Consider the following 27,495-nt stretch of genomic DNA (forward strand, 5'->3'; position numbering starts at 1 on the left):
ATTCACCCGGTTTAATGCAGACAGCTGCAAGTTTTAATGCAACTAGCTTTATGGAAAAGCATCATGTAGTGGATGCTTTTCCGTAAATTGTTGGGTCGGTGCATCTCTCTCTCTGTTTTTGACAACATTGCTGTTGCGAGAGAGGCAAAACAACCCAACCGTGGGTAAAAACTAAATGCAGTTTACCCAAATTTAAGTAAAAAGAACTTATTTTATGGGTAGTCTGATTTCTCCGTGTAACGCTGCATCAAGTGGATCAAGGTTTATATAATGACAGGTTTACGGATCTAAGCAGTCAGTGGGTGCGCGGTGTGGTTAGCTGCGGGGAAGGTGAAAGTGGCAGCTGGCGAGTTGGCTAGCTGGCGGGTTTGTGTACACTCTTTTTCACTCTACCGTTTCTATGGGGTTGTTAGAGAATGTTTACTCCAACAAACATAAACACAGTGAAGTGAAAATTGTCTACAGCATTGATGAGCTGTTTTGTCGCGAATCAAACTTCCGTCGTTAAAGTAATATCCCGCTGAATCCCGGTGTTTTGAGTCGCAGAAAAGTTGATTGTCAATTTGAATAGTTGGTTAACAACTGCATGTAATGCATGTAAATGTGAAAATTTCGAATGATTCTGCGGGTGAGAGCCACCTACAACCGACGGTCCACCGATGAAAGAGAAGATATGCCACGGTGCTGCCGTCTGAAGGTGACGGTTGTATTCTTGTAGCTTTAACTCGTAAGTTCATAGTCATTCTACTGTCAGTGCACACAATAAATGAATTCAGATACTTTGCCGCGTATTCCACACAGATATGGGTGTAAAAGAATCATTCTATACCTACATGTAAATGGTATCCAAACAACCAAAACAAACTCGCCAGCTGTCACTTGGCATTTCAAAATGGCAGAATGAGAAATCTGACACATTGGGCTACCTCCCTTCTAGATACCTTGAAGTGGATTTTCGCCCTTGGCGAGTTTTCCACTGTCAAACATAAAAAGAGACAAGAAATAATTGAGTCCGGTTCTCACATTTTTCTTCGACAGTTTCCGTACGCATCGGTTAAGCAACATCACATTTTTGTTGAGTTTGAATTTGAAAAAAATTGTGGTTCGGAAACATCAAGGCAAGATGAATAGCAGTGACGAGGAATTTGCTGGATTCTCTGACGAAGAAGATGTGCCAGTATTGAAGCTGATTACATCGCAAAAAGACAAACCAATGCTAATTGTCGACGGCACACTCTTCAATTTGAACAAGCAGGTAAAACAAATTAATTATGTAAATTACAAAGTACAAAAACCTTCTTATAAAATTTAGGCAAACGAACATTTTTATTGGGAGTGCGCGTCACGAAAACATGAGAAAACCAGCGACACTGGTTGCAAAAACCGTGTAATCACTCATCTCCAAAATGGAGCCCATGTTCTCATTGATTACAAGACCGCTCATAACCACGACGTTAACCCGCTCGATGAAATGGAAAATGCATATAAAACGGAACTGAAACGAACAGCGCTAGCCTCAAGGGAAGTCCCGTCAAAAATCATACGAGAAGTTTCAACGAGGCATGAACCTATCGTCCAGACCAGATCATCGATCCGGGCACAGAAAATGATAATTTCTAGAAAAAGAGCCACCATTACCGCTGGACTACGCGTGGTCGAACAGGACGGGGAATTTGTTATTCCTGACGAGTTGAAACAAACACTGGATGGACAGCTTTTTTTTACAGAAATACATCCACGACGAAAACAACCGAATCATGATATTCACTACGATATTATCAAATCTTCGTCGCCTGGCTGCATCACGATATTGGCTTGTTGACGGTACCTTTGCCACCGTGCCTCTACAGTTCACCCAAATGTACTCGATTCACGGCTCGGTGCAGTGCCAGGATCTCGACGCAGTGGTCCCGCTTGTTAAGTAACAAAACACAAGAAATATACACATGCGCCTTCGAGGCTTTACTGGAAATTGCTCAGGAAGCTGAAATCAACTTACATCCGAGATACGTTATTGCTGACTTCGAGAAAGCAGTCGTTAACGTTGTAAAGGAAATATTTCCTGACGCTGAATGTTACTTATGCTATTTTCACTTCGCGCAAAATCTAATCAAGCAACTGAGCTTTCGTGGATTGAAATCCATGTACTCTAGTGACACGAACGTGTACATGGCTGTCAAACGGCTACAGGTTAGTATTGAATGTATATATTTAAAAAATCTACTAACGTTTTCATTTTTGAACTATATTTTTTCCCAGGCACTATCGTTTCTGCCATATCCAAGAAATTCCGCAGCGTTCGAAAGCGTCAAAAGCCACATAACGCAAAAACTGGCTGGCTTTCTGGAGTACTTCAGCGTTACGTATGTATCAGGATTGAACAACAACAAGCGGCCAACGTACCATCCCGCGCTATGGTCGAACTACATTGCCGTGAAGGAGAAGTTGCCGCTGACAACGAATTCATTGGAAGCGTGGCACCGGCGGTGGACAGAAGTTGTGGGGGACAATCATTTGTCCATCACTAACATAATCATAGAATTGCGTAAGGAGCAGAAGGAAATTGAAGGAAGGATTTTGCGTATTACGCAAGGTAATATTGCACAGGCATCGCAAAATCACCTTGACAAAGCAATATGCTTGAACGTCGATAATATCACCAACGAAGATTTTATCGAACACGTTGCTCTTCTGTTGTCAACGAAACAAAAGAGGGTGTGAACAAAAACCCCAAGTTTCGATTTTTCTTCTTCTTCTTTCTGGCGTTACGTCCCAACTGGGACAAAGCCTGCTTCTCGGATTAGTGTTCTTATGAGCACTTCCACAGCTATTAACTGAGAGCTTTCTTTGCCGATTGACCATTTTTGCATGTGTATATCGTGTGGCAGGTACAAAGATACTCTATGCCCTGGGAATCGAGAAAATTTCCATTACGAAAAGATCCTCGACCAGCGGGATTCGAACCCACGACCCTCAGCATGGTCATGCTGAATAGCTGCGCGTTTACCGCTACGGCTATCTGGGCCCCATTAAGTTTCGATTTTTATCACCATTTGTTTTATTGATTTTATAAGATAAACTGTTTTTTTTTTTTGCAATATCGTTATTCAGAGAAGAACTAGCTCATATGTTGAAATTCTCGTTAATAAAGAAATAAAAAAAAATAAATATCGTTATTGATTAGATAAAAGTACAGCAAATAACGATATTGTTACAGAAGACATGCGGGTAGAAAGATCTATCATGATTATTTCTCTGTAAAATTCTGATATCTCTTGCTTAGAAGCAAAACAAAGGTGTATTTGTTATAAATAAAGTCTTTCATCGATGATTTCCTAAACAAATCAATATTGTTTTAATTAGTTATTTTCATTAATTCCATCGTTTATTCCAATATTACATTTCCCTGGAAGATCAATGATAATTACTTTCACATACATATTTTACTAATTTAATTGTTATTTTATGGTTCGGCCTTCTGTGATTCGGCCTTTTATGATAGGCTAGAATGTCTTCGGCCTTTTGTGATTCGGCCTTCTGTGACTCCGCCTTTTGTGATAATCCCGTTAAAAAATAGGGCTTTTTAGAGACTTGCATTGAAACTGAGACCAAGTCTCTATTTCAGAAGCCTGCTAATCGAAAAACAATCAAAAACCAACTTACTTCGAATCGTGTTGATAGTTGCTAGCCGTGGCCAAATTCAGATCGCTCACCATCTCCGCATGTGCTCCCACGCCGTAGAAGTTGGAACTGCTCTCGCCACCAAGGTTGTTTCCATCGCGACACGATCGCAACGACATCGGGTACTTCTTGTTGCCACTGGCTTTCGGATGGCCGCTCTTGTTGGCCAAGTCCAAATTGATCGGATTGGTATGGAACTGCAGCTCACCCAGATCGAACGACGTGGACTGACTCAGCGGAGTGTGATGGTGCTGTTGAGGTGGTTGTTGCTGATGATGCTGTAGGTGTGGATGTTGTTGCGATTGCTGCGGCGCTGACTGATGTTCAAGGAACGTTGATTGTGACGATACCGGTTGGAACTGGGAGCTGTCTTGCTGAGCTGCTTGTTGTTGCTGCTGCTGCTGTTGATGTGACTGGGAAATCGTTTGAAAGTGTTGTGAGGGCGTTGGATTATGCGATGATACGTTCGGTTGCTGAAGATTCGGTCCCAGGTCGGATGCACTTGATTGTTGGTTGATGTTGCTGAAGGAATTGTTCCGGTTGAAATTGTGAGGGTATTTAACGCCAGGGCCAGTTGTGGATCCTGTGGTAGCGCCTCCACTTGCTGTTCCAGTGGATGCGGCGTTGTTGCTGTTGTTAACATTGTTCACATTGCTGTTGTTGCGCTGAATTTGATTGTTGATATTGTTGTTGGTGCAGCTGCCCAAGCTGAATGTACAGGAATCTTCGTTGCTCTTGCAACTATTGCTCGAAAGAAGGTTCTGTCTCGAGTAACTGAAAATTCAAAAGCCAGATGTTAGAGTATGCAAGAAACAAATAAATTAATATAATATTTAAGACACAGAAAATATCACACACAAAACGAAAAAAAAATGGCGGAATGCGTCAAACTGTTACTCAATTATTGACGTTACACGGAGAAAATGAAGTACTCAAAAGTGAGTTCATTCCACTCAATTCCGGGGGTTCGTGCGTTAACCTAATTTTGGGTTGACGGGGTAGAAGTTGTTTTCATTTGCAGCCGTGCGAAAAAATACATACTGGCTAAGTTCTTTTCACTCAACCGGCAGATCAAATAACTCAACTTCCAGTACTGTGCCACTTACTCAAATTTGAGGTAACGCACTAAGGTTCGGTTTTTGGGTTGTTTTGCTCTTCGCTCTCTGACAACAATAGAAGGAGCGAATGAAATGGGGAGAGAAAAATAACTCAAAAGTAAGTTAAAAAATACTCAAATATATGTTTTCCGTTTTCTCCGTGTAGAAATACCAAGAAAATATCGACCCTTGCTTTTCACATCAACGCTCATTACCGTAAAACGGAGTGAATATAAAAAGTGGGGCGAATAGAAACAAAGAGACCTACAGGTAGAAATACGTATATTATGTAAAGACAAACTTTAAAACCCTACTGAAATACCGTAAAGTGCCGTAATTCAGCGCAGTTAAGGAATAAAACGATTCAAATGGTCAATTAAAAATTAGTATTGTATCAACAAAAAAGCTTTATGGGTGGATTGCTAGCAAATCTATTCGAGATTATGGGAAATATAAAAACTAGACTGTATTCATAATTTACAATTGTGATTTTTTGAAATAGTTCGCTCGTTGAAATTGCCTAATTCCGCGCATTTTTTAAACGCTTTTCCATATTCCGCGCAGAAGAATGCCTAATTCCGCGCACTCATGAAACAATCAAATTAACATTAATTTTGGTAAGGGGCTGCATCCATTCGTTACGTAACACTTAAAATTGAAAATTTTCAACCACCCTCCTTCCGTAACACTTTTTGTATGAGAAAACGTAGAGTTTTGTATGAACTGTAACTTTTTCGTCTACGTTGTTTTTTTTATTTACTTTTTGTCTATCACATGGAATAAAGATAACCAATACCGTGGCATTGGTACGTGTGAGTTTCGTCTAGGGGAAAGTGGGGCAATTTGGCCATCTTAAGAAAAGTCGTTAGAATTGCAATTTTTTTATGGTATTCAGTTGGAGCTGCCTAACAGCTTAACTTGTCAAGGCTGAACCCTCGGTCTGGCTTTTGCCAAGTTTCCCCTCTACCAGGACCAATACTCAGACGGACTAGGCTATGGTGTCGACATGAACACTTTTTTTTTATTAGTATTGTGACGTGGTAGTTTTTTTTTAAATACCCATATTCCCTTGCTTCTGAGAAAAGGAAGCATTGTGAAAATCAGCAGCTCCATCAGATTTTTTTGAAATAGTAGTGTAGTAGTGTCATTACTAATACTGTCTAGTCGAAATGGTTTTGAATAATTTGTCATTTAAGTGCTATTCTGATTACTCCTATCTTTTACGTAAGATTAGACTCTTAAATGTCAATTGTCGTCAAGTCTTAACAAAGTTAGGCTGTTTAGTAGTAGTTCTAATTAATTTCATTTTTTATGGTTAAAAGTATTTATTGGTCACGTTCATATATCCTTAAAGAAAAAAGTCGCTTTCCTTGTCTGTTCAACAATTTTTCGAAACTAGCAAGTGTACCCTAATGATCGATCTCAGCGTCTTACTTCCCATAGTCATTTTTATATTCCTTATTGAAGAATAAAGTTACCTTCGGCTTCTATAACAGTCTCCTACAAGATTCACTTTTCGGTGGCAAATGCAATGCTTTACAACGCCTACTTTCTACTTGTAAATTTTGCGAAATGAAGCTGGAATTAGATTATTTATACCGCTGTTACAAAAGAGGTATTTCTTATTATGCCAATGTAAAAACCATATTAAAATAAGATTGTCGCCACTTATATCTACTCAGTGAATCTACTAGTCATTTTCCTCAGAGTAATATTCCCTACGTCGTACATGATAACGATGTGTATAACTAGCTAATAGTAAGAGTGGCTACGGATCATTCTGGTTAGCAAAAGGCAAACTGAACGTCACCAATAGTATTATAATGTCCACTTCGAATAGATTAATTATTTGAAATGGGCATCAATTCTATCAACGACGCAGAATGTCCGTTGGATCACATCTGAGATATTATTGCGTCTGTATTATGCCATATGTATTATAACGCGGCTTTAAGCAAAAAAATGCCAAAATGTGATACCACCACTACAGGTTACGCCTTTGGTTTTCATCATATGGGCTAATGGATTATGCCCTCCCATGGCGGTAAGGTCGCATAACCAAGGGAAGGGAAGTCGTTAAAATTGCAATTTTTAGATAAATACACTAGATACGCATGATTTCCGTTGTCTTAAAAAAAAATCACGAATGAATTTTTCGTCGATTTTTTTGTCGATGGGGTGATATGAGCACCCTATTTTATGTTGTGAAATTATCTCATAGAATCTAACAATTTAATTATTTTATTCACTGAACTGGAAAGTTTAGAAATGGAATACTCTTTCGAAATCTACTGAGCTCATATTTGGCTTAAATATGCTTCTTATTGCATAGTTTTAGACAATTCGGTCGAGAAAAAACCCCCATCTTCTGCTTCTTGGCATTAACGTCCTCATTGGGACAAAGCCTGCTTCTCAGCTTAGTGTTCTTATGAGCACTTCCACAGTTACTAACTGAAGCTTTCTTTGCCAAAGTTACCATTTTTGCATTCGTATATCGTGTGGCAGGTACGATTATACTCAATGCCCAGGGAAGTCAAGGAAATTTACATTACAAAAAGATACTGGACCGACCGGGAATCGAACCCAGACACCTTTAGTATGGCTTTGACGTGTACTCCGTCGGGCCTTCACTGATTATTTTTTTATGCCGCGAAAAAATGCCTTATTTGCTTTTATTTGTGATTTAAACTTATTCTAAATCAACGTAGCCTCGAATAGCATTAAAAGTTGCTAAAATATTAATGTGTATTTTCCATATATAAATAATTTTGTATGAAATGCGCGGAATTAGGCACTGCGCTGAATTAGGGCACTTTACGTTATATTTTTTTCCATTAGTCCAAGAGTAACAGAGTATCGACAGCCTATTTTCAAATCAAAAATTTTGCTACATTTCGCTTAAACAAAAAGAAGAAAATATTGAAATCTCAGCCATTTTTGATAGTTTGAAACATCCTCCATTTTTGACGAGTTCCTACATGGTCAAAAATTGAAATTGTCTTTGATAATTTAAATTTTTTTTTTCTTCACTAGCTGAATTCGTTATGGTATTTCTTTAAGATGTACTCGAACAAGTGTTTATATTTCCATTTAAATGAAAAAAAGTATTGATATTTACTGAACAGTGTTTCTATTCGCCCCATTGCGGAGTGAATAGAAACATACAACATTTTCACAAATCTTTGTATGAAATAATTTTTATTTTTTAACGGCATTTAGGGTCTCAGCTAAGGAAGGCGGGACCCATATTTGAGACTAATAAAAATGTTTTTTTATCTACATGGTTTAAGTTGTACACATTCAGACATGTCGGAGAGTGTTTCTTTTCGCCCCATTTTACGGTATTTTGCTTTTCCAGCTCAGCTGATCATGTGCATTTGTTTCGTACTACAACAAACATAATCTGGAACATGTGTGCCGGTATCGAAAAACACGGAATTTCTATCAGAAGCTCCACAAATTCCGCAACGGCTTCGTGCCGCGAGCCGAGATGTGCCGAGGGATAAGGATGGGAGCATCTTGACGGACGAGTGAAGGGATCGAAAGGTGGAAATAGTAGGTACTTCCATGAAAACCTGAATCGCGCTGAGAGCGCGGGCAATGAAGGTCAAGACAACGGAGGACATGCCTTCGTCAGTACTGCGGACGATGGAAACCAACCAATCCTCACTTTGAGAAAGGTAAAGGATGCCATTCACCAGCTCCTGAAGAATAAAGCTTCTGGTAAGGATGGTATCGGAGCTGAACTCATAAAGATGGGCCCGGAGAGGCTGGCCATTTGTTTGCACCGGCTGATAGGCACAATCTGGGAAACAGAACAGCTACCGGAGCAGTGGAAGGAAGGGGTAATTTACCCCATCTACAAGAAAGGCAGCAAGTTAGACTGTGAGAACTTCCGAGCGATCACCATTCAAAATGCGGCATTCAAAGAGCTATCCCAGATCATCTTCCGTAGTATGTCACCTGTAATAAACAAGTTCGTGGGAAGTTATCACGCAGGCTTCGTTGACGGCCGAACGACAATGGACCAAATATTTACTGTACGGAATGCCTCCAAAAATGTTGTGAATACCAGGTCCCAACGCATCACCTTTTCATCGATTCCAAGGCGACATACGATAGTATCGATCGCGTACAGCTATGGCAAATCGTGGACGAGAACAGCTTTCCCGGCAAGACTTATCCAGAGCACTGATAAGAGGTGTGCAAAATAGTGTTAAGATTTCAGGCGAACATTCCAGTTCGTTTGAATCCCACCAGGTACTACGACAAGATGGTGGAATTTCGTGCCTGTTGTTCAATATCGCTACAAGGTGTTATGATGGGAGCCGGGTTACGATTTTTACGAGATCCAGTCAATTTGTTTGCTTCTCGGATGATCTCGAACATTGTCGGTCGAACATTTGAAAAGGTGGGTGATCAGTACACCCGCCTGAAACGCAAGGCAGCAAAAGTAGGACTGGTGGTGAATGCGTCCAATCGCTTCATTAACAATCCTACCCATCACCGGCTACATGCTCATCAACAAGCTAATTTTCTTCCTACCCTTCGAATTTTATCTATCTATTCTAAAGGAATAGATTCTTATAAATCATAATCATTGAAGATATTTCAGCAATGAAAAGTGTGTGGAACGTCTGTCACAATACATTTGAAGGGCCTATAGATTTAAAGCATAGTCCTATACTACGGAAATCTGCTTTGAAGAGGACCGTTTGGAAGTCTGACCATTATTTGGGTGCATAATGATGATATTACAATGCCCAAATAGTCATCATGAAATAAAAAAGGTTTTGGCACGGTTCCGTTTTTGGTAACTGAAAATTTCAACTTTGCCGCCAAAAACGGAATCCAACTGAACAATTTGACAACAGAAAACCAATATGATTCGCGAATGGACCCAAATAAATTTTTAAATATTTTGAATTGAAATGCACGATTTTTCAATAGTCAAGAGGATAAGATGTTATAACTCTCAACAGTTTGCAGTATTACTGAAACCTTTTTGGCATTTATATCAAAGCTCAAGAGATATCCAAACTTTTTTTCGTATTTCGCAATTAGTCATGAGAAATCCATAGACCAATGGAATACATGAAAACACAGGTGCAACTCTAAGACAAACTCTGAATAGACCCAGCAGGAACCTCAGAAGCAACTTTAGTAGGATCTCCTGAAATAACTTCAGGAGGGATCAATGAGGCTAATCCTGAAGCAACTCATGAAGGAATTCCTGGTTGAACTGAGAGGTATATCCCTGTAAGAATTCCTGATAGAACTCCAAACAAAACACCTGAACTAACTCCAAGAGCAACTAAAAGAGAAATACTTGGATAAACTCTTGGATGAATTCCTGGAGCAAAGCCAAAAATAACCGTCGGATCAGCTTCAGAATGAATTCCTAGTACAAATCCAGGTCGAATGTCTGGAGCAACCCAAGTAGGAATTCCTGGCACAACTATAGAAGGAGTTCCAGGCACAAATCCATGAGGAATCCCTGAAGCAACTCCAGTAGTAAGCCCTGCAGCAATTCCAGGAGAAACGTCAAGGCAAGTAAACTAGTAAACCCTGAAGCAACTTTATAAGTTGACTTCAGCGGCACGTTCTCAGCATTCTGATGAAACTCTAAGAAATAAGGTACAGTGGGGCAAGTGGGTAATGGAATTCGTATAGTCGAGATTTTTCAAATCCTCAAGACTTTAAATTGAAATAAATGAGGCCGTGTATATTTTTTAGCTGGACTCCCACCAAATATAAGCAGTGTGCTTAAAATTAAGGGAAAAAATACAGAAGAAGTTTAAAAAAAAAAGTCTCTTTACTTTGAAAAGTTTGTCGTTTTGGACAGTGAATTGAAAAGCTAACAATTATATGTACGATTTCGATTAACTTTAACATTTGTTAAGGCGTACCAATGATCAAGAACATAAGTAACATGTAAACACAATATTTTTTTCTTGTCATTTCAATTTTCTTCTGTTCAGTTATGTATGTTGAACTGTAACTGCTGTCCCATGATGTAAGAACTAACATTTTCAATGTTAGTTCTGACATCATGGGACAGCAATTACATTGCTGCTATGTAGAATTTCCACCGCTCGTTATTTATTTCTAATAAAGTTGGGTATGACGTCACATAACTCTTCGGGAGGAATCATTTCTTGGAACGGAATTCTTCAATAAAGTATTTAGAATCTTTTCGTGTGAATAGAAACCTATACCCCATTTTTATGTTTTGAACTAGCTTTACATAGACATTCCACTGGATTTCCGTGTATTCTCTCATATTAGAACCTTACAATCAACGCCTTTCTTGCAATCGGCTGTACGAAGTAGACACATTAATATTGTAATGTTTACATGTTTGTAACTTCCATGATTTCTGATAGCTTTTAACGCTTTGAGTATAGTGTTTCTTGAATTATCAGCACGTTCTGCATTTCTATGATAATTGCGAACCTTGTTTACTTATACTGCCGTGAATCGCAAGTCAGTCGTATCTGCATTTTCGTCAAAATGGAGTTGAGTTCAGTTTTCAACATCTCTTCCAATGCTCTTTCAGCTGCACTAATGTAACAATATGATTTGTTCTGAAAAATTAGGAAAAAAAAACAGCAAGTCAAATTGTCCCATAATGAAAAGTAACCGCATATCAGTCCCACTACAGATTTTCGCACCATGGAACACAAAAATGCAACTTGTTTTGATCATCTTTATATTGTTCTCGGTAAGAGATCAGAGTGATAAACAAGTTGTTAAAGTTTCATTAAGATTGGAACATGTTCTAATCTTCTGGAATTTTTTGAATCTTCGTATGGAAAACGAGTTTGAAAATTTCACAGCCCATTTTCTCAATGCCTACTTTTTACAGATGGGACTGACTTGCGATTCACGGCTTCTTGAAGAGAGAACACAAATTCAATATCTAATGAGAAACTTTTCACTTGCCCCACGTGGTTAGAAAATTGACAGTGCTTCAAAGTGTTATTTTTAGGTCTACGTCGAATTAATTCTTAAACTTTTTCTATAGCAGTTTGAAACTGTCAGAGAGTACAACTTAGAATTGGTACAGAAAATTATTTTCCGCAACTTTTTTTTCTACCGAAAATATGAAAAGAAGATTGCACACCGCCAACTTGTTACGGAGTAGTAATTGATTGGTTAACAATCTTTCGCTCTAATATGCAATAATGGTTGAACAATCTTAGAAATCTCTTACCAATCGTAATGTTCTTAATGACCTCAATGTTTTACGCATGAGTTTAAAACGTTAATTCACATATTCAGTAAGATATACAAATTATTTTCACTTACCCCACTTGCCCCGCGGTACCTTACTAACAGAATAGACACCAACAGAAACCCCAGGAGCAACTTTAGGAGGAATTCACGAAGTTATTTCAGGAGGGATCGCTGTCGCAACTACTGAAGCAACTCAGGATGGAGTCACTGGAGGTTCTCCCGATGAAATTCCATGGGGATGATCTCGTGGAAGAATTGCTGAAAGAACTCCATGAGAAACATCCGAATTACCTCCAAGAGCAACCAAAAGAGGAATACCGGGACAAATTCGTGGAGCAAATCCTGTAGTAAGACTCTAAGTCCACTCATTTTGAAAATTGTTGATAATGACAATTGATTGTGCAAGATGAAAATGAACCAGCAGTGGGCTGAAAATCTTCCTGAAGTTTTCTTTAAATTGGTAAAATTTTGTACCAAATGCGCTGAATTAGGCCACTTCACGGTAATATTCGAACCAACTCTCGGATGAATTTCTAGAGCAACTCAAGGTTAAATGCCTGGAGCAACCCAAGTAGGAATTCCTGGAACAACTATAGAAGGAATTCCTGAATCAAATTCCTGGATCAACTCCAGGAGGAATCCTTGAAGCAATTTCAGTAACAATTCCTGAAACAATCACAGGAGAAACGTCTGGAGCAACTCCAGGAGAAGCCTCTTAACCCTGTAGCTACTCCGGCAGTCAACCCTGTAGTAGCTCCAGAAATAATACTACTGACATAGCCCTCGAAGCAACTCCAGGAAGAATCCCTATAGCAACTATAGGAAGAATTTCGTTTCAGCCTGAAAAATAAATGATTAAGTCAAAAAATATAGGCAGAATTGTTGGAACAACTTCAAGAGGAATTGATTGAGTAACTCCAGGAGGAATCTTTGAAGCAACTCTAGAAGTACCATGTGGAATCGCTATTGATGCAATTATAAATTCGTAGAATTAACCAAACCGAACCTAAACTTCGGAAAGTTGAGCTTTATGAAATTTAAAAACGACTATTTTAAAAGTTTCGCTACAAACGCAGCTTTCTTTGAAGTACACCTTCTTCCCAACAGCAACATCAATACAACAAAGCGAACACACAAGCAGCGTTTTAGTACGCAAAACGACATCACTCATCTCTGTTAAATACAAGCAACACGCCAACATCCAAACCCCACTTGCTACACTTACCATTGGTAATACTCAAAGCGTGATGTACCGTTATAAAGAGGGCGTATTACAGATCATCTACTAGTGGGAGTCAGTGTGTGTATAGATGGGAAAAGTGTAAGTGCACAATGCCGCCACCGAGGGAAGCAAAAGGAAGGAAAGCGTTTGGTGTGCAAGGCGAGTTGCTTTTGGAGAATGAAATGCTAAGGCACCGCTACCGCAAAATACTACACTTACGAGACTATGACGACGAAAGATTTCTACAACTAACTACCATGATTTGCGACATCTAAAATGAACTATGTTTGATGTTTGTGTGTGAGTGATTATCTGACTAGAACTCCCGGAGGAGCCCGAAACCAACAACGCCCTCTCGATTACCTTCGAAAATTGTCCCAGTAGTTGTTGGCGCGCACCCCCGGCAGCACCTGATTGTTCAGCGCTTGTGTCGTTGTCTGCTGCTGCGTGGAGACATTGTTCAGATTGCTACTGTTGTTCAAATTGTTCAAACACGGAGGTGGTGCCATGCTGGCGCCACTCGTTGGACCGTTGGCCAAGTTGTTAATCATATTCGACGGACCGAGACTGCCGGCACCGCTAGCGGAAGCATTGTTGAACTGTTGCTGCTGCGGCGGAGGTTGCAAGTTGGAATCGTCGGTTCCGGTTCCGTTTTGGTTCATGTAGTTGTTCGAATGGAGCGGTACGTGGTGATCGTAAAGTTGCTGTTGGTGCAGTTGGTGCTGCTGTTCGTAGATGGCGTTGTTAGCGGTGTTAATGTTAACGTGTCTGAGATTGCGATAGCTACGGTGACTGCTGCTGCTACTGTTTGCTGTGGCGTTAGAGTTGGACATGTTAGTATTATTGCGTTGGATTTGCTGATTGATAGAGTATTGCTGGTTTGATTGCTGAAGATGGGGTTGCTGGGGTTGAGTGGATGAAGGGGTGAACGATGGGAACTGATTCGAAGGCATGAGATTGCCGTAGACTGGTTGATGGACAGATGGAGGAATTGTGTGGTAAGGGGACGTTGGGCCTTGTTGGTGGACCATTGCTGGTTGTTCAGAGCGAGCACGGCTATACAGAGATCCTGACATACTGGGTGCCGAGTTTAGGGTATTGTTTGGAGGAGTTGATTCGGCTCGAATGTGCGATCCGGCTCCTGGAACGAGGCCACTGTCGTTCATCAGTATGCTGTTGTTTGCGCTGTTGAGGATGCGTTCTTGAAGCTGAAAAGACGAAGAGAACACAATCAATTCGATTTCGAAAAACAAGTTAGCTTACAATGGATGGTATGAATGATAAGTATTAAATTTTAGTTTACTTTATTCTCGATAGTAGTTTGTAAACATATATGCTAACATATGTTTATATTTTGTAGTGCATGTTGGTATAAGTAAAGGTAGCATTTACTATTACCTACTGGTTAATTAGCTTCAGTGGTTGAACTCTGAAATTTTGAAAAGTATTCTGATATTTTGCTAGGAATTCTAGGATTCCAAAGAGTTCTGGATTTTCATATTCATTATTATGGAATACTTCGAAAGAGAACTGCTTCGGAAATCACATCACATCACACAAATCAGATGACATCTGCATATCCATGGCTTTCACAGGAAGCAGTCCTGTTAGTGGGAGGGTTCAAAGCTACAAGAATTCACCTGGGTCTGGGAATTCACGCAAGTCAGTCCCATCTGTAAAAAGTAGGCATTGAGAAAATGGGCTGTGAAGATTCCAAATTCGTTTTCCATACGAATATTCAAAAAATTCCAGAGGATTAGAACATGTTCAAATCATAATGAAACTTTCACCATTTGCTTTATACTACAATATCTTTCCGAGAAAAAAATAAAAAAGGCGATTAAAACACGGTTCATTTTTATGTTACAGGATGCGAAAATCTGTAGTGGGACTGATATGCGGTTACTTTCCAGTATGGGACAATTTAATCTGCTACTTTCTTCAATTTTTCCGAACACGTCATATCATCTCATAAGTGCAGCTGAAAGAGCGTTGGCATTGGCGTAAATAGGGAGGGGCCAGGCCGAAACCTGGACTTGACTCCCCTCAAAAATTTTGAAAAATAGATGATGAGATAATTCAATTGTATGTTGAACACATATTTTCAATTTGGTTAAGAAATTTCTTTACTTTTCTTATGGAAAACACCATACGGTTCAACTGAAAGCTGATAACCATTGATTTGCACTGGCGAATCAACAGTTGGCTGATACCTTGGATACTACTCTGAGAACTGTTGTTTATTCCTAGTACTTGTAGCCTTCTTCAGTGCCAGTGGATACGAGTACCTGTTTCTCTATTGAGATTCTGCTCAGAGGATTCGAACACATTAAAAAAGTTAGAGAATTTTGAAAATCGTTAAAAAGTTGACGTATCGCTTTAAATTTGGGCCTTATTAGTAATTATTTTGAATATGAAAGAGGTGGACACATCTTGCAATCTAAGTAAAACTCAAGTTGTTCTTGTAAATGTTGCAAATGCATTAAATTGGCTTAAAATACTATTTCTGGAGTAAAATGTGTCAAAATTCATATTTGTATTTTCAAATTTATTTTTGCACGCTACACAAATTATAAATCATATCATAAATGGATAACAAGGTCATATGAAACCACTATGTTTTTAATTATTAATTTAATGGCTTAAGTGACCGGTAGTGGGGGATCTTCTCCTATAGGTAGTTTTGATTTATGTAAACTGTCTATAATTTAAAAACATGACGTTATTTGAGAAAAATAGTTAACACCTGTATCCATCGAAAATGAGGTATTGATGATGTATAGGTTCGAGAGAATTTGGAATCATTTTTAAAAATATATTTAAACAACACAATTTGGGGTGCAAGTTTGAGAAAATCTCCAAAGACTAAATATAAAGATTTTTTTACAAAGTCTCAATAGTTTATGAAAAAAATAGACATGTTCATAGAATAGTCTGAAATTTTTCTTGATTCTTAGTTTGATTCTAATCTTTCTAGTCCGAAGAAACTCACGTAAAGTGAGCGTCCTTCTACATTCTACATGTTTGGTTCAAATCATCAAGCCCATCAGAGCTTAGCTCATGTATTTCTTAATTAATATATATTGCTCAGTCGTATATTTTGACTTCAAACTCGAAAACACTTTTAATCCTTCAATTTGATTCACGCAGATTTTAACATTCATAGAGAAGGTATTTTTCAACCTCATGTTGAAATTTTGGAAATTTCCAAATTTTATGTTATGAAGTTCGGATAAAAAAGATTAATCCATTAGTAAAACTATTGATAAACAATCAATGTACTATTGGAAATTAACTTTTTTTTAATATGATTTCAAAAAGTTTCTTCCATTTGGAACATTGTTCGTTCGAATACTTTCAATACAAACATTGAACACTTCTTTCTTAGAGAAATTGTCGATTAAAGTCGTGTGGAGAAAAGGCTTAAAACTCTAGTTCAAACTAAATTAATGTGGATGAACTCGTTTAAGTTTTGTTTTAAATCATTGTGTTTCATTTGAGGCACATCATCTAATTGTGTAAAAAACGTTATCTTGCCAAAATATACCAAATTAATAAATTTTAATTATGTACATTACATATCAATTTATATTATTTATATTTATCAATCGATTTGCGACACTTTTGATGTCATGGCCTACCTTTGTATGAACGTGTGCCACTGTAATCGATTCACAAATATTATCGAAACAAGCATTGGGAAGTTTTGTGAGTCATTGACAATCAAACACCTCCAATGCTAAGGGGCCGTGGCCCCCCCGAAGTCTGATGGCTATTTACGCCCATGAGCGTTGGAAGATATGTTGAAAACTGAGCTCAACTCAATTTTGACTAAAATACAGATAGGACTGACTTGCGATTCAAGGCAATGTAGACTCAATTTAAAAAGTTATCTATCAGTGTGTCGATAATCAGTGCGTTGATAAAGTTACAAATCTATCAGTGCGTCCGACATTTTAAAAAGTTGTCTATCAGTGCGTCAATTATCTATCAGTGTGTCGCTTTCGAACTATTCAAAGATTATTTTTTGGTAATTGCAACAAATAAAAGAAAGAATATGTAGGGTAGGTGTACCAGTTATGGACATAGTGGTTCCCTATTTCGCCACACGTGATAACATTAATGTCTTCAAACTTTGAAAATTTGTGTGTGTGTTGTAGTAGTTAGATTTGAGATATATCTTGATGTTGAAACATTCAAAAAGATTGAAAATGTGAAAGTTATCAAAATTTCTAATAGGAAACCATGGCCATTCTGGTACACTTTCCCTATGTATATTTCAAAATTTTATGAAACATAAATAAGGGTTTTTGCTTACATTAATAGTGACGAGCCTGTGGATGCTTTGACAATTTGTATAACGAATAAATCACAAGCATGAAACTAGCTCACCAGTTGGTAATCCATCATCGACTGAAGTCACAATCTCGACAATGCCCAGCAAAATGTGGAGTTCTTAGAGCTTAGACTGACTGACTACACATATCTTTGGTTGCTATTCCATGACGGACCAAAGTCAGTGAAGATGCGCAAAGAATCAACTAGAAGTTTGGCTGGGATTGGCCATAGTCTTCTTCAGTGTGCATCATTAAGTGCCTCTATTTATACAGGTTTAATAACGGCTCCGGCCACGGTATTGGAATCAGGTGGGATTGGGGAAGGATTGTTAATGTGTAACCTTTGCTATTTGGAGACCGTGTTAACCTCTGCATCTCCACAAAGGTTACTGGAAGGGATGTTTGTTACTTGGTTTTGCACTACTGTTAAATCTTGACAATATCAAGGTAACAGCACTTGAGCTCAACGTTGCATGTTTTGATTTGAAATAAAAAAAAAGTTAAAATAAACGTTTCCGCCTGACCCAGATTTGAACTTTCAATCTTCGGAGTGCAAACCTTGTATCTTACCTCGACACCAATTGATCTCAATCACTTTCTACAACGAGCAATTGTTGCTCTCATACAAAAAACATGATGTTTCAACGACTTTTCACTTCAAAATCTAGTTCTGAAGATAGTAGAGCACATTCCAAGGGCTTTAGGACATTTCGTCGAATGACATTTGGTCGAATGACGTTTGGTCGAATGACATTTGGTCGAAAGTACATTTGGTCGAAAGGACATTTAGTCGAATGGATATTTGGTCGAATGTCTTTAGAACACTTATTTTCGTCGAATGATGTTTAGTTGAACGGAAGTTTGGATGAAAGCTTATTTTGGAATGGTTTATTGGAAGATCAATTGGTAAAATTGATATTTGTTTTGCAAAGTTGATAAGATAACGTATTTTTTGAATAATCTGAATCATTCACTTTTGTAGAATAATAAATGGGACATTTGCTGTAGTTTTATTTTCAAATTTGATACACCTTTTTATTTGTAATTTGAAGTTATGCCAAAATCAAAAATTTCAATGATTATCCTAATGAACTATTTAACAGTTTTTGTCATTAACTGAAATACTGAGCTCTAGTGAATTTATTATTCTTCTAAAATATCATCATTCTTTTAAAAACTGCTCAACAAGTTATTTTATTACTCAATGATGTGAACATAATATTTTCTTCATTTATTATTCTTTTGAAATATCATCGTTCTTCGTAATGAAGATCAGCTCATCTGATGGAAGCATTCGGAGAGAGAGCTCGGGATTTTTCTTTGCATTCCGGGTCTTGCAGTCTTGTCTCAAATTGAGCTGCTCAATGAACGTGGGTAAGATTTTTGAATTGGGAAATCAGAATTAAAACGGCAGGAAAAACTTGCTTTGAAGAAAACCTTTATGGCGAAGTGAATGTCAGGTGTCGGAAACTCTACCTATGGTCAATTAGCTTATTGTGACTTCCAGCTTAATAACATTCCTCAAGCAAATATATGGTTTTGCTGACAAAGTTGATGACCTCGAGTGAATAACAGAGTTTGCAGTAGAAGATTTGGATTATTGAAAATGAAAAAAAAGTGCTGATTCTTTGTACCGGGTAAGGAAAGATCAGTTGACTGAGGTGACAAAAGTTGGCTTGTTTCCATTTAAGATCAGCTTATCTTGAATCTCAGAACATACCTGGACAAGCATCTGTCAAATTACAAAGAATCAGCATTTGTTTTTCATTTTCAATAATCCAAATCTTCTACTGCAAACTCTGTTATTCACTCGAGGTCATCAACTTTGTTAGCAAAACCAGCAGCATGAAACATCAAACACGCAAGAGGTAGATTAATACGTTGGAAGAGCGTCCATCAAACTGAATATCCAAATTTTGCTAATCGCATATAGATCGTTGGTAAAATGGCTGATACTTTTCCAATTTCTTGTTTAAGCGAAAAAATGCTACTCTCGACGGTAGTCAGACTAAACGTAAAACTTAGTTGCCATAGTATTTAGATTCGAGCACATTTTTTTTCCACGAAATGTCAGTTCGACCAAATATCATATGCTTTCTGTTGCAACTAAGTCTTTTCGACCAAATGTCCATTCGACGAAATGTCCATTCGACCAAATGTACTTTCGACCAAACGTCATTCGACTAAATGTCATTCGACCAAATGTCTTTCGACCAAATGTCATAGATTCCATTCCAAGTTAGATCTCTTCAATTCATGGTGATTGGTGTTTTGAATTGAGTCAAGTGATCAATTCAATCAATCGAACGTGCTGATTTTTTACCGTGTAGTAAAGCCCACTTTTTATTCGTACCACCCATATGTTAGCTACACTTACCAACAAGACCGCATTGTTGAGATTGTTGATTTCCCGCTGTTGGATCCACAGCAGCTGATTACACTGGGTGATCGAGTTCATCAGCATTTGCTGGGTTTGCATAAAATGCTGGAACATCAATGGATCCGACGGATGTGGGGCTGAGTTCGGCGTATGTGGCGGCAGTAGGTTCGAGTAAGTCGGATATGTGTTGTAGGTTGGGTATGCGGAGCTCACGTGGATATCCGATCCGGCGAATGGATGGATATGGGGGCTCTGTGGGCCCGTGTTGGAACTGGATGGTCCAGCACCGCTAAACAAATGGGCCGGCCACGGAGAAGTTCGATCCGTGCGAGCAGTTGAAGTGCCAACGTCTTCCGATTTGCGATACCGTTCGGGACGGTTGCAAATGTCCGGCATCGGTGGGACCATGTTCAAGCTACGGGTGCTGCTCGATTGATAGCTGCCGGATTCAAGATGGGCATTGGCAAATATATCGGTCACTCCAGAATCTGCCGAATTTTTCGAGTGATTGGTAATATTACTACCGGCCGTGTTGTTCACTGCAGATGCTGCTGGTGGAGGTGGAATCACCGGTGGTTGACTCTGCGATCGGAGCGAATCAGCCGACGAAACCGAAGGAACTTTGGGTGGAGCCACTTCCGTATTGTGACGGGAAAGCTCAGTGTTTTTCTTGATGCTCTGAGTCATGTTGGCTATTCTTTCGAGTTCGCGTTTCTTCTGCTCAAGTTCAGCCTTTAAGGCCATCTGTTGTCGTTCTTTAGGACCTGGTGGAATCGAAGATACGAATGACGCCACATGATTAGTTAGTTTTTCTGCAGTTTGGGCCTCAGCCTGGTGCTGAAGATCGGTCACATTGTTACGGCGTCTTTGAATCTCGGTGTGAGCATTCTTCAAAGCATCCCGTTCAGCGGCAATCGATTTGGCCTGTTCCCGTAAATCACGGGTCATGGCGTGTAAGGCTTCTACCCTTTGATTCAACTGCTCACGTCTTGGATCAGTGGAACCACCGACGGCTGCTCCATGATCACTGATCTGGCTTGCCACGCTTGGAGAACGAGAATTTTCTACCGAATCAGGATTTTCATCGTTCTCTTCCGGTGCATCTTCCTCTTCGTCTATTGACTCGCCGGTTTTCATTTCGATCAACTTCACCGTGTCCATCATTTCTTTCAGCCTTCTAAGCTGCGACTTCATTGCATTAATCTCATTGATTTTCTCGTTGAGCATTTCCGCCGTGCCGGATATAGCTTCCGCGTTCTCATCGTCCTCTTCTTCGTGCAAATTTGCTACACGTTCGCCAGCTACATTCTCCACTTTGGGAGTAATCGAACCTCCACGCGATCCAGTTCCATTCATCATGCCATGATCGACACTGCTATGATTGAAAGTCTTTGTCGCTTGTCTCATATCGGCAGCTGATGCCGGGGCGTTTGTTAGTTCGATAGGAATATTTCGCTCGACCGGCTTGGATGCTGCTCCTTCAAACTGTCTACTAGCCTCCACGTTCAAATTCTGCAACTCCGATACCAAGTTGTGCATCTGCGCCTTCTTGTCTCGTAACTCTTGAAACTTCTGCTGAAGCATCACTTGCTCATTCAGTACATCATCGTTGTCGCCTCCGAGCATGTTTCCCAGTTCCTGCTGATTTTGAATGAACGTCGCTAGCACTCGCATCCTCTCCATAATACCGCTGATCCCGTCCTGAACTTGCTCCACGGATTCAAAGTTATCCAGCGGAATGGTGCTGGTCACGGTTTGATTACGGATTGCTTCCATTTCCTGCAGTTGCTGTCGGGCCGCTTGCTGAAGTCGCAATAGGTGCGCTTGTTGTTCTTTCAACGCTTGCATGCTTTTGCTCTGGCTTTCCATTTTGAAGCGTAGATCGTCGTACGATGGCGTTTGGACCGGAGTCGCCGAATGCGTGGTGCTGATACTCTGAACTGACTGCGGTCTAGGACCGTTCAACTATATTTGGGAAACAAATACGAAATTTCATGTTAACAGAGAATACTAAGAAAATAGATTTTTACATACAGTAGTGACCGAATTCATATTCGTAGAGAGCATTGCTTAAAAACAAGTGGGTAAAAAGCTATCGAATAATATATCGATTTTAATACACTGTATTCATAATGAAGGTCGTACACTCAGGCAAATGGACTATCGATAAACATAGGAACCCCTTATGAAAATTCGCCACAAGAAATCGGGTTGAAATTTATAAATTTGCCTTATGAAACCAAAATTTGAAAACAAAAAAAAACGTTTACGCGGCAACCTGGAATCTAATCAAGAACCTTGCGATAGATAGGCCCGAGCGTACACCACGCGCCTACCGACGCCTTGATGTGGAGTGATGCTAAAACGATACATAAGCGCTCGTATTGCAATAATCGTTCCACCTTTCATAAGGCAAAATGTATGAAATTCGATAGTCCAGTTCGCTGCGTGTATGAGTCATCTACTATACGACAGTCATAAACTCATTCATTTAAGGTACCGCGGGGCAAGTGGGTAAATGGGGTAAGTGAAAACAATTGATATATTCTATTGAATATGTGAATTAACGTTTTAAACTCATGCGTAAACCTTTGAAGTCATTGAGAACATTACGATAGGTAAGAGATTTCTGAGATTTTTCAGCCATTATTGCATAATAGAGTGAACAATTGTTAACCTGTCAACTGTTACTCCGTAACAAGTTGGCGGCGTACAATCTTATTTTAATATTTTCAATGGAAAAAAGTTGCGGAAAATAATTTCCTGTACCACTTCTTAGTTGTCCTCTGTGACAGTTTCAAACTGCAATAAAAAAAGTTTTGGAATTAATTCGACGTAGACCTAAAAATAACTAAATTTTAACACCGTCAATTTTCTTATCAGGTGGGGCAAGTGAAAAGTTTATCATTAGAGATTGAATTTGTGTTTTCTCCTTAAGTAGCCATAAGTAAACATGGTTCGCAATTATCATAGAAAAACATAACGTGCTGATAATTCAAGAAACACTATACTCAAGCGTCAAAAGCTATTAGATATCATGGAAATTCTCTAAAAGATGTTGCCAAACATTACAATATCAATATGTCTACTTCGGGCAGTCAATTAAAAGGAAGACGTTAACTGAAAAGTTGCAATATTAGAGAACACACGGAAATCTCGTGGAATGTCTATGTAAAGCTAGTTCAAAACATAAAAATGGGGTATAGGTCTATCCACATTAAAAAGGTTGTAAATACTTAATTGAAGGATTCCGGTCCAAGAAATTATGTCTTCCGAAGAGTTATCCAACATCATATTCGATTTTCTTAAAAATAAATAACCAGCGGTGGAAATTCTACAGATCAGAAATGCAATTGCTGTCCCACGATGTGAGAACTAACATTGAAATGGTGCAGTTATAATGTTGTCGAATCATTTCAACTAACATAACTGAACAGAAGAACATTGAAGTGAAAAGAATAAAATTTTCTTTGTTTACATGTTACTTATGTTATTGTTCATTGGGAAGCCTTAACAAGTGTTACAGCTAATAGAAATCGTGAATATAACTGTTTGTTTTTGAATTTATTGTTTAAAACGGTAAACTTTTCACTTGCCCCACTTTTGGGGCAAGTGAAAAGTAAGGAGACATTTTTCAAAAACTTTTTCTGTATTTTTTTCTTTAATTTTTCATAAAAATCAATTTCAGCATGCTGCTTATATATGGTGGGAGTCAAGCTAAAAAATATACACAAACTCATTTGTTTCAATTTAAAGTCTCTAGAATTGGAAGAATTTCAACTATGCGAATTCCATTACCCACTTGCCCCACGGTACCTTACATTCATCTTTATGAGATCGTTGAATTGTTCTAGGGTACGCTTGGACAATTTATAAATGAACATATTTTGACCGTATGGCCTTCCTTAGCCGAGTGGTGTAGAGGTTCGATTCCCGGTCGGAACAGATTTTTTTCGTAATGGAAATTTCCTTCATTGGGTATAGAGTACACTCAAAATAATCCACACGTCATTGCTACGTGAAAACATACGTGGTTTTTTTCCATCGCACTTTTCACGTAGCACTGACGTGGATCATAGGTAACATAGAATGAACGCATGAACTAATGAACTTCATCCGTTTCACCGGAGTTTCACGTAGCAGCTACGTGAAATTTTTCGTAGTTTATACGCAGTCTTCCAATTGATTCTACACGATGTTCAAATACACATTATTAACATATTTTAATAGAAGCCACCTGGTTCTGCATCGGCATTTGGAAGCTTTTTTTTCAATTTTCAGAGAAGTGAAATAAATTAGAGTTAAAAGCATGGATGATACTATCACTTTATTCAATATAGCATTGTAGGTGGTAGCTGAATGAAAACACTGCTCTATTTCCTGTTGCCATATGTGCTTTGATCTTGCAAGTCGCAGTACAAGGATCGACGATATAGTCCAGTAGCAATCGAACATTCCTGGAGAATAGTGTAAAACAACAATTTGTAAAGTTAGGAAATTAGAAAAATCACTTACAAATGCACGATTTGCTTTTGACAAAACAATCCATCCGCTGCCAGATTATTCCAAAACTGTTACGTTCCTGAAGTATGCGAAAAGGTCTTCCTGCAGGAAGCATGCTTACCGTTTCGCAAAATATTGCCAAAATGTATACCTAATCAATTAAATTGTCAATTAGTAGAGGATTATTCTGTATCTAAACCATATTTACCTTGAAATCGAGCGATAGAAATTATTCGGCAAACTAACTGACTAACGAGCACCATCTTCATATACGAGCACAATGAACACAAAGTCTAGCTCATGTCAGAATGAATTAGTGTCAACGTGATTTTTACGTAAGAGTGATTAGCTCACCACAGTGGAAATTACCGGGTCTCAATTTTGTGATTATATTTGGTCAGGTGATCATTACCTTAGTCAGGTAAAGTCAAGGCAAAATGAATTTGGATGAATCTACGTGATTTTTCACGTAACAATGACGTTTGGATTTTTTTGAGTGTATCATTGTACTTTCCACACGATATACGAATGCGAAAAGGGCAACATAAGCAAAGAACGCTCTCAGTTAATAACTCTGGAGGTGCTCAGTAAACACAAAAAGAAGGCTCTGTCCCAGTGAGCACGTAATGTCAAGAAGAAGAAAAATAACTTAAGCAAAAATATAGATAATGTGGAATTGGGTCAACTCTGGACACAAATTCGATACTTTTTTAATTATTCCTAAGATAAAAGTAACATAAATGGAAACAGTTCATGATTGTCGAATAATGGATGACACCTGTGACTTTGATTATTGTGAAGCATTTTGAAAGGGGTATATCATTTGATAGTTTTTACCCACTTGTTGTTGTTTGTTTGTTTTAATGTAACTTTAACCAGACTTGAGGTGAAAGCAGTGCCCTCTACGAATAGGAGATAGAATCACAGTAGGAATATGAAGGAAATGGCAGGAGATACGGAGGCTTCGTGAGTCACATTGTATTAGTTTCGATTACTGCATGCAACAGGAGATTCTTTCCTAGCCCTGTTAATCGTTGGTTGTTAGCTAGCGATAATATGCTTACACACAAAACGCCACCAAACGCCACACACACATACATACAGCACGCACCTCGGAATCGCTCTGCCGTACGCTCTCCAAGCTAGTGGAGTTGATCGGCACAAAATAGCAACTCTCGTCACCCATTGGAAACTGGTGCCGAACGGGGGTTCTGCTACTGCCGCTCTCTGCCTGCGATTCCTTCTTATTCTTCGTTTTCTGTGGAAACCCTCTAATTGTCTTTAAGCACTTGTGAAAGCGGTCAAAACTATCAAACACTCACGTTGTCCAGCTGCACCGAGGTGATCAGATTGGTGGTCAGTTTAATGTACTCCTGAATTTGGTGGAGTTTGTCCTCGACGTTTGCCTTGGAGAGATTGGCTCCGCCCACGGCGCCACCGACTGCGGCTCCGTGCAGTTGCTGCTGCTGTTGGTTCGAGTTCTTGTTCAGATTCAACTGATTCTGTGATGCACCGTCCGGGACCCGAGAACTCAACGGTGAAGCTCGCAGGTTCGGAATGGATGGCTGCGACTGCTGCTGCTGATGCTGCTGCGGGTGGAACGGATTCAGAATGTGCTTCTGGCTGCCGGAATTGTTCAGCAGATTGTTGATGTTAGATGCTGACGGATTGCTTCCTGTGTCGTTCAAACGGAATGTTTGCAGGCCAGAATTGGGTGTCGTAGGAATGACCACTCCTACGGCCGTGTTGTGAGATTCCCCCTGTTCGACACCGCTGCTTTCACTTAGCAAATTACGGCGGACGATCGGACGCACCGGGATGTAACGGCTGTTATCTTGGAGTGCGAGGTTGTCTGAAATGAAATTGAATGAAAACAGAATTTCGTGAAGTTTGCCGATCCTTTGACAAATTAATAATCCTTTTTATTCGTCTGCGAAAATTTTAAATAATTCCTGCTCACATAAGACACATTGAACACTGTTTTTATATCTTACTAGGAAAGTTACATGAGCATGAGCATTGATGACCGTACAATTCGTAGTGGCTACTTCGTGATTGACCAGAATAATCTAAGCTTAATGAATCAACAGATGTAGCTTGAGAATTTTCACTTTCGAGAACTCCAAACATTATTAGGTCAACAATGACGTCGGCCACGTTCTTACGGTCATCGGGGAACGGAAAGATTGATAGTGTGACATCCATTGTTACTAGAGACCAAGATCATCTCTGAATCTTCATGATTGTCACAGGAAGAAGTTTATAGGTGGGAAGGGTTTAAATTTAAAAGCTACCTGATCTGGATTCACCTTGGTAAGTGATGCGATTCATGCAAACTCAGTTCAAAAAGTCACCTATTAGTATCCAAAGACAACGTGAACCTATAGTAAGTCGACACCTTTAGTTTATTTTTGCAATTATAAAAAATAGGTAAAAATGTATGTGTTTCTATGTTATGTTAAAAACAAACACGAGTTTATGTCGAATCTTTCAGTGACAAACTGTTCATATTTTGTGGAATAAATACATGAACGTAACATTTCCAACCGTTGTCATGACAACAATATAATAACTTTTTTTTAATTTAATAGATATTATACACTTCATGACATTGTTTAACGCATGCTGAAGCTATTCCAATATCAAATACGGTGGGAATCAAAATTTTCAGTTGCCAAAAACGGAACCCATTTTTTTCAATTTCAAGAATATTGTTTGGACGTCATCACATCATAATTATGGATCCAAATGATGGCCAGACTTCCAAATGGTCCATTTCGAAGCGGATTTCCGTATGAGAGGGCTATGCTATAAAATTATGAACCTGTCATGTAAATTGTGACAAACGCTCAACACGCTTTTGATGGCTAAAGTATCTCCAATGATGTGTTATAAGATTTATGCATACTATTTGTAAGGTACCGTAATGGTAATGGAATTCGCATAGTTGAGATTCTTCAAATTCTAGAGACTTTAAATTGAAACAAATGAGGTCGTGTATATTTTTTAGCTTGATTCCCACCAAATATAAGCAGC

The 27,495-nt window shown here is 38.9% G+C and overlaps 2 protein-coding genes across 5 annotated transcripts in view; one reads left to right on the top strand and one right to left on the bottom strand.

Annotated features, from left to right (window-relative positions):
- Positions 1 to 27,495, bottom strand: part of LOC5572708 (formin-J) — a 41,006-nt gene that overhangs the window by 3,253 nt on the left and 10,258 nt on the right. Inside the window, exons 4-8 of one of the 4 annotated variants that reach the window (XM_021851426.1) lie at positions 25,782 to 26,311; positions 25,571 to 25,717; positions 19,954 to 21,921; positions 13,603 to 14,447; positions 3,664 to 4,455 (exon numbers count right to left, since the gene is read on the bottom strand). In XM_021851426.1, the coding sequence (XP_021707118.1) occupies positions 3,664 to 4,455; positions 13,603 to 14,447; positions 19,954 to 21,921; positions 25,571 to 25,717; positions 25,782 to 26,311 (4,282 nt within the window). Of the gene's footprint in view, positions 1 to 3,663; positions 4,456 to 13,602; positions 14,448 to 19,953; positions 21,922 to 25,523; positions 25,731 to 25,781; positions 26,312 to 27,495 lie in introns of those variants that run through there. The other 3 variants (XM_021851428.1, XM_021851427.1, XM_021851429.1) reach the window with 3 other exon arrangements.
- Positions 171 to 2,793, top strand: LOC110678481. The gene is made up of 2 exons (XM_021851430.1): positions 171 to 2,190; positions 2,260 to 2,793. Exons 1-2 carry the CDS (start codon positions 2,143 to 2,145, stop codon positions 2,719 to 2,721), a joined length of 510 nt encoding a protein of 169 aa, XP_021707122.1. The 5' UTR covers positions 171 to 2,142; the 3' UTR covers positions 2,722 to 2,793.

Source organism: Aedes aegypti, chromosome 3, assembly GCF_002204515.2.
Source record: "Aedes aegypti strain LVP_AGWG chromosome 3, AaegL5.0 Primary Assembly, whole genome shotgun sequence".
NCBI classification, from domain to species: domain Eukaryota; kingdom Metazoa; phylum Arthropoda; class Insecta; order Diptera; family Culicidae; genus Aedes; species Aedes aegypti.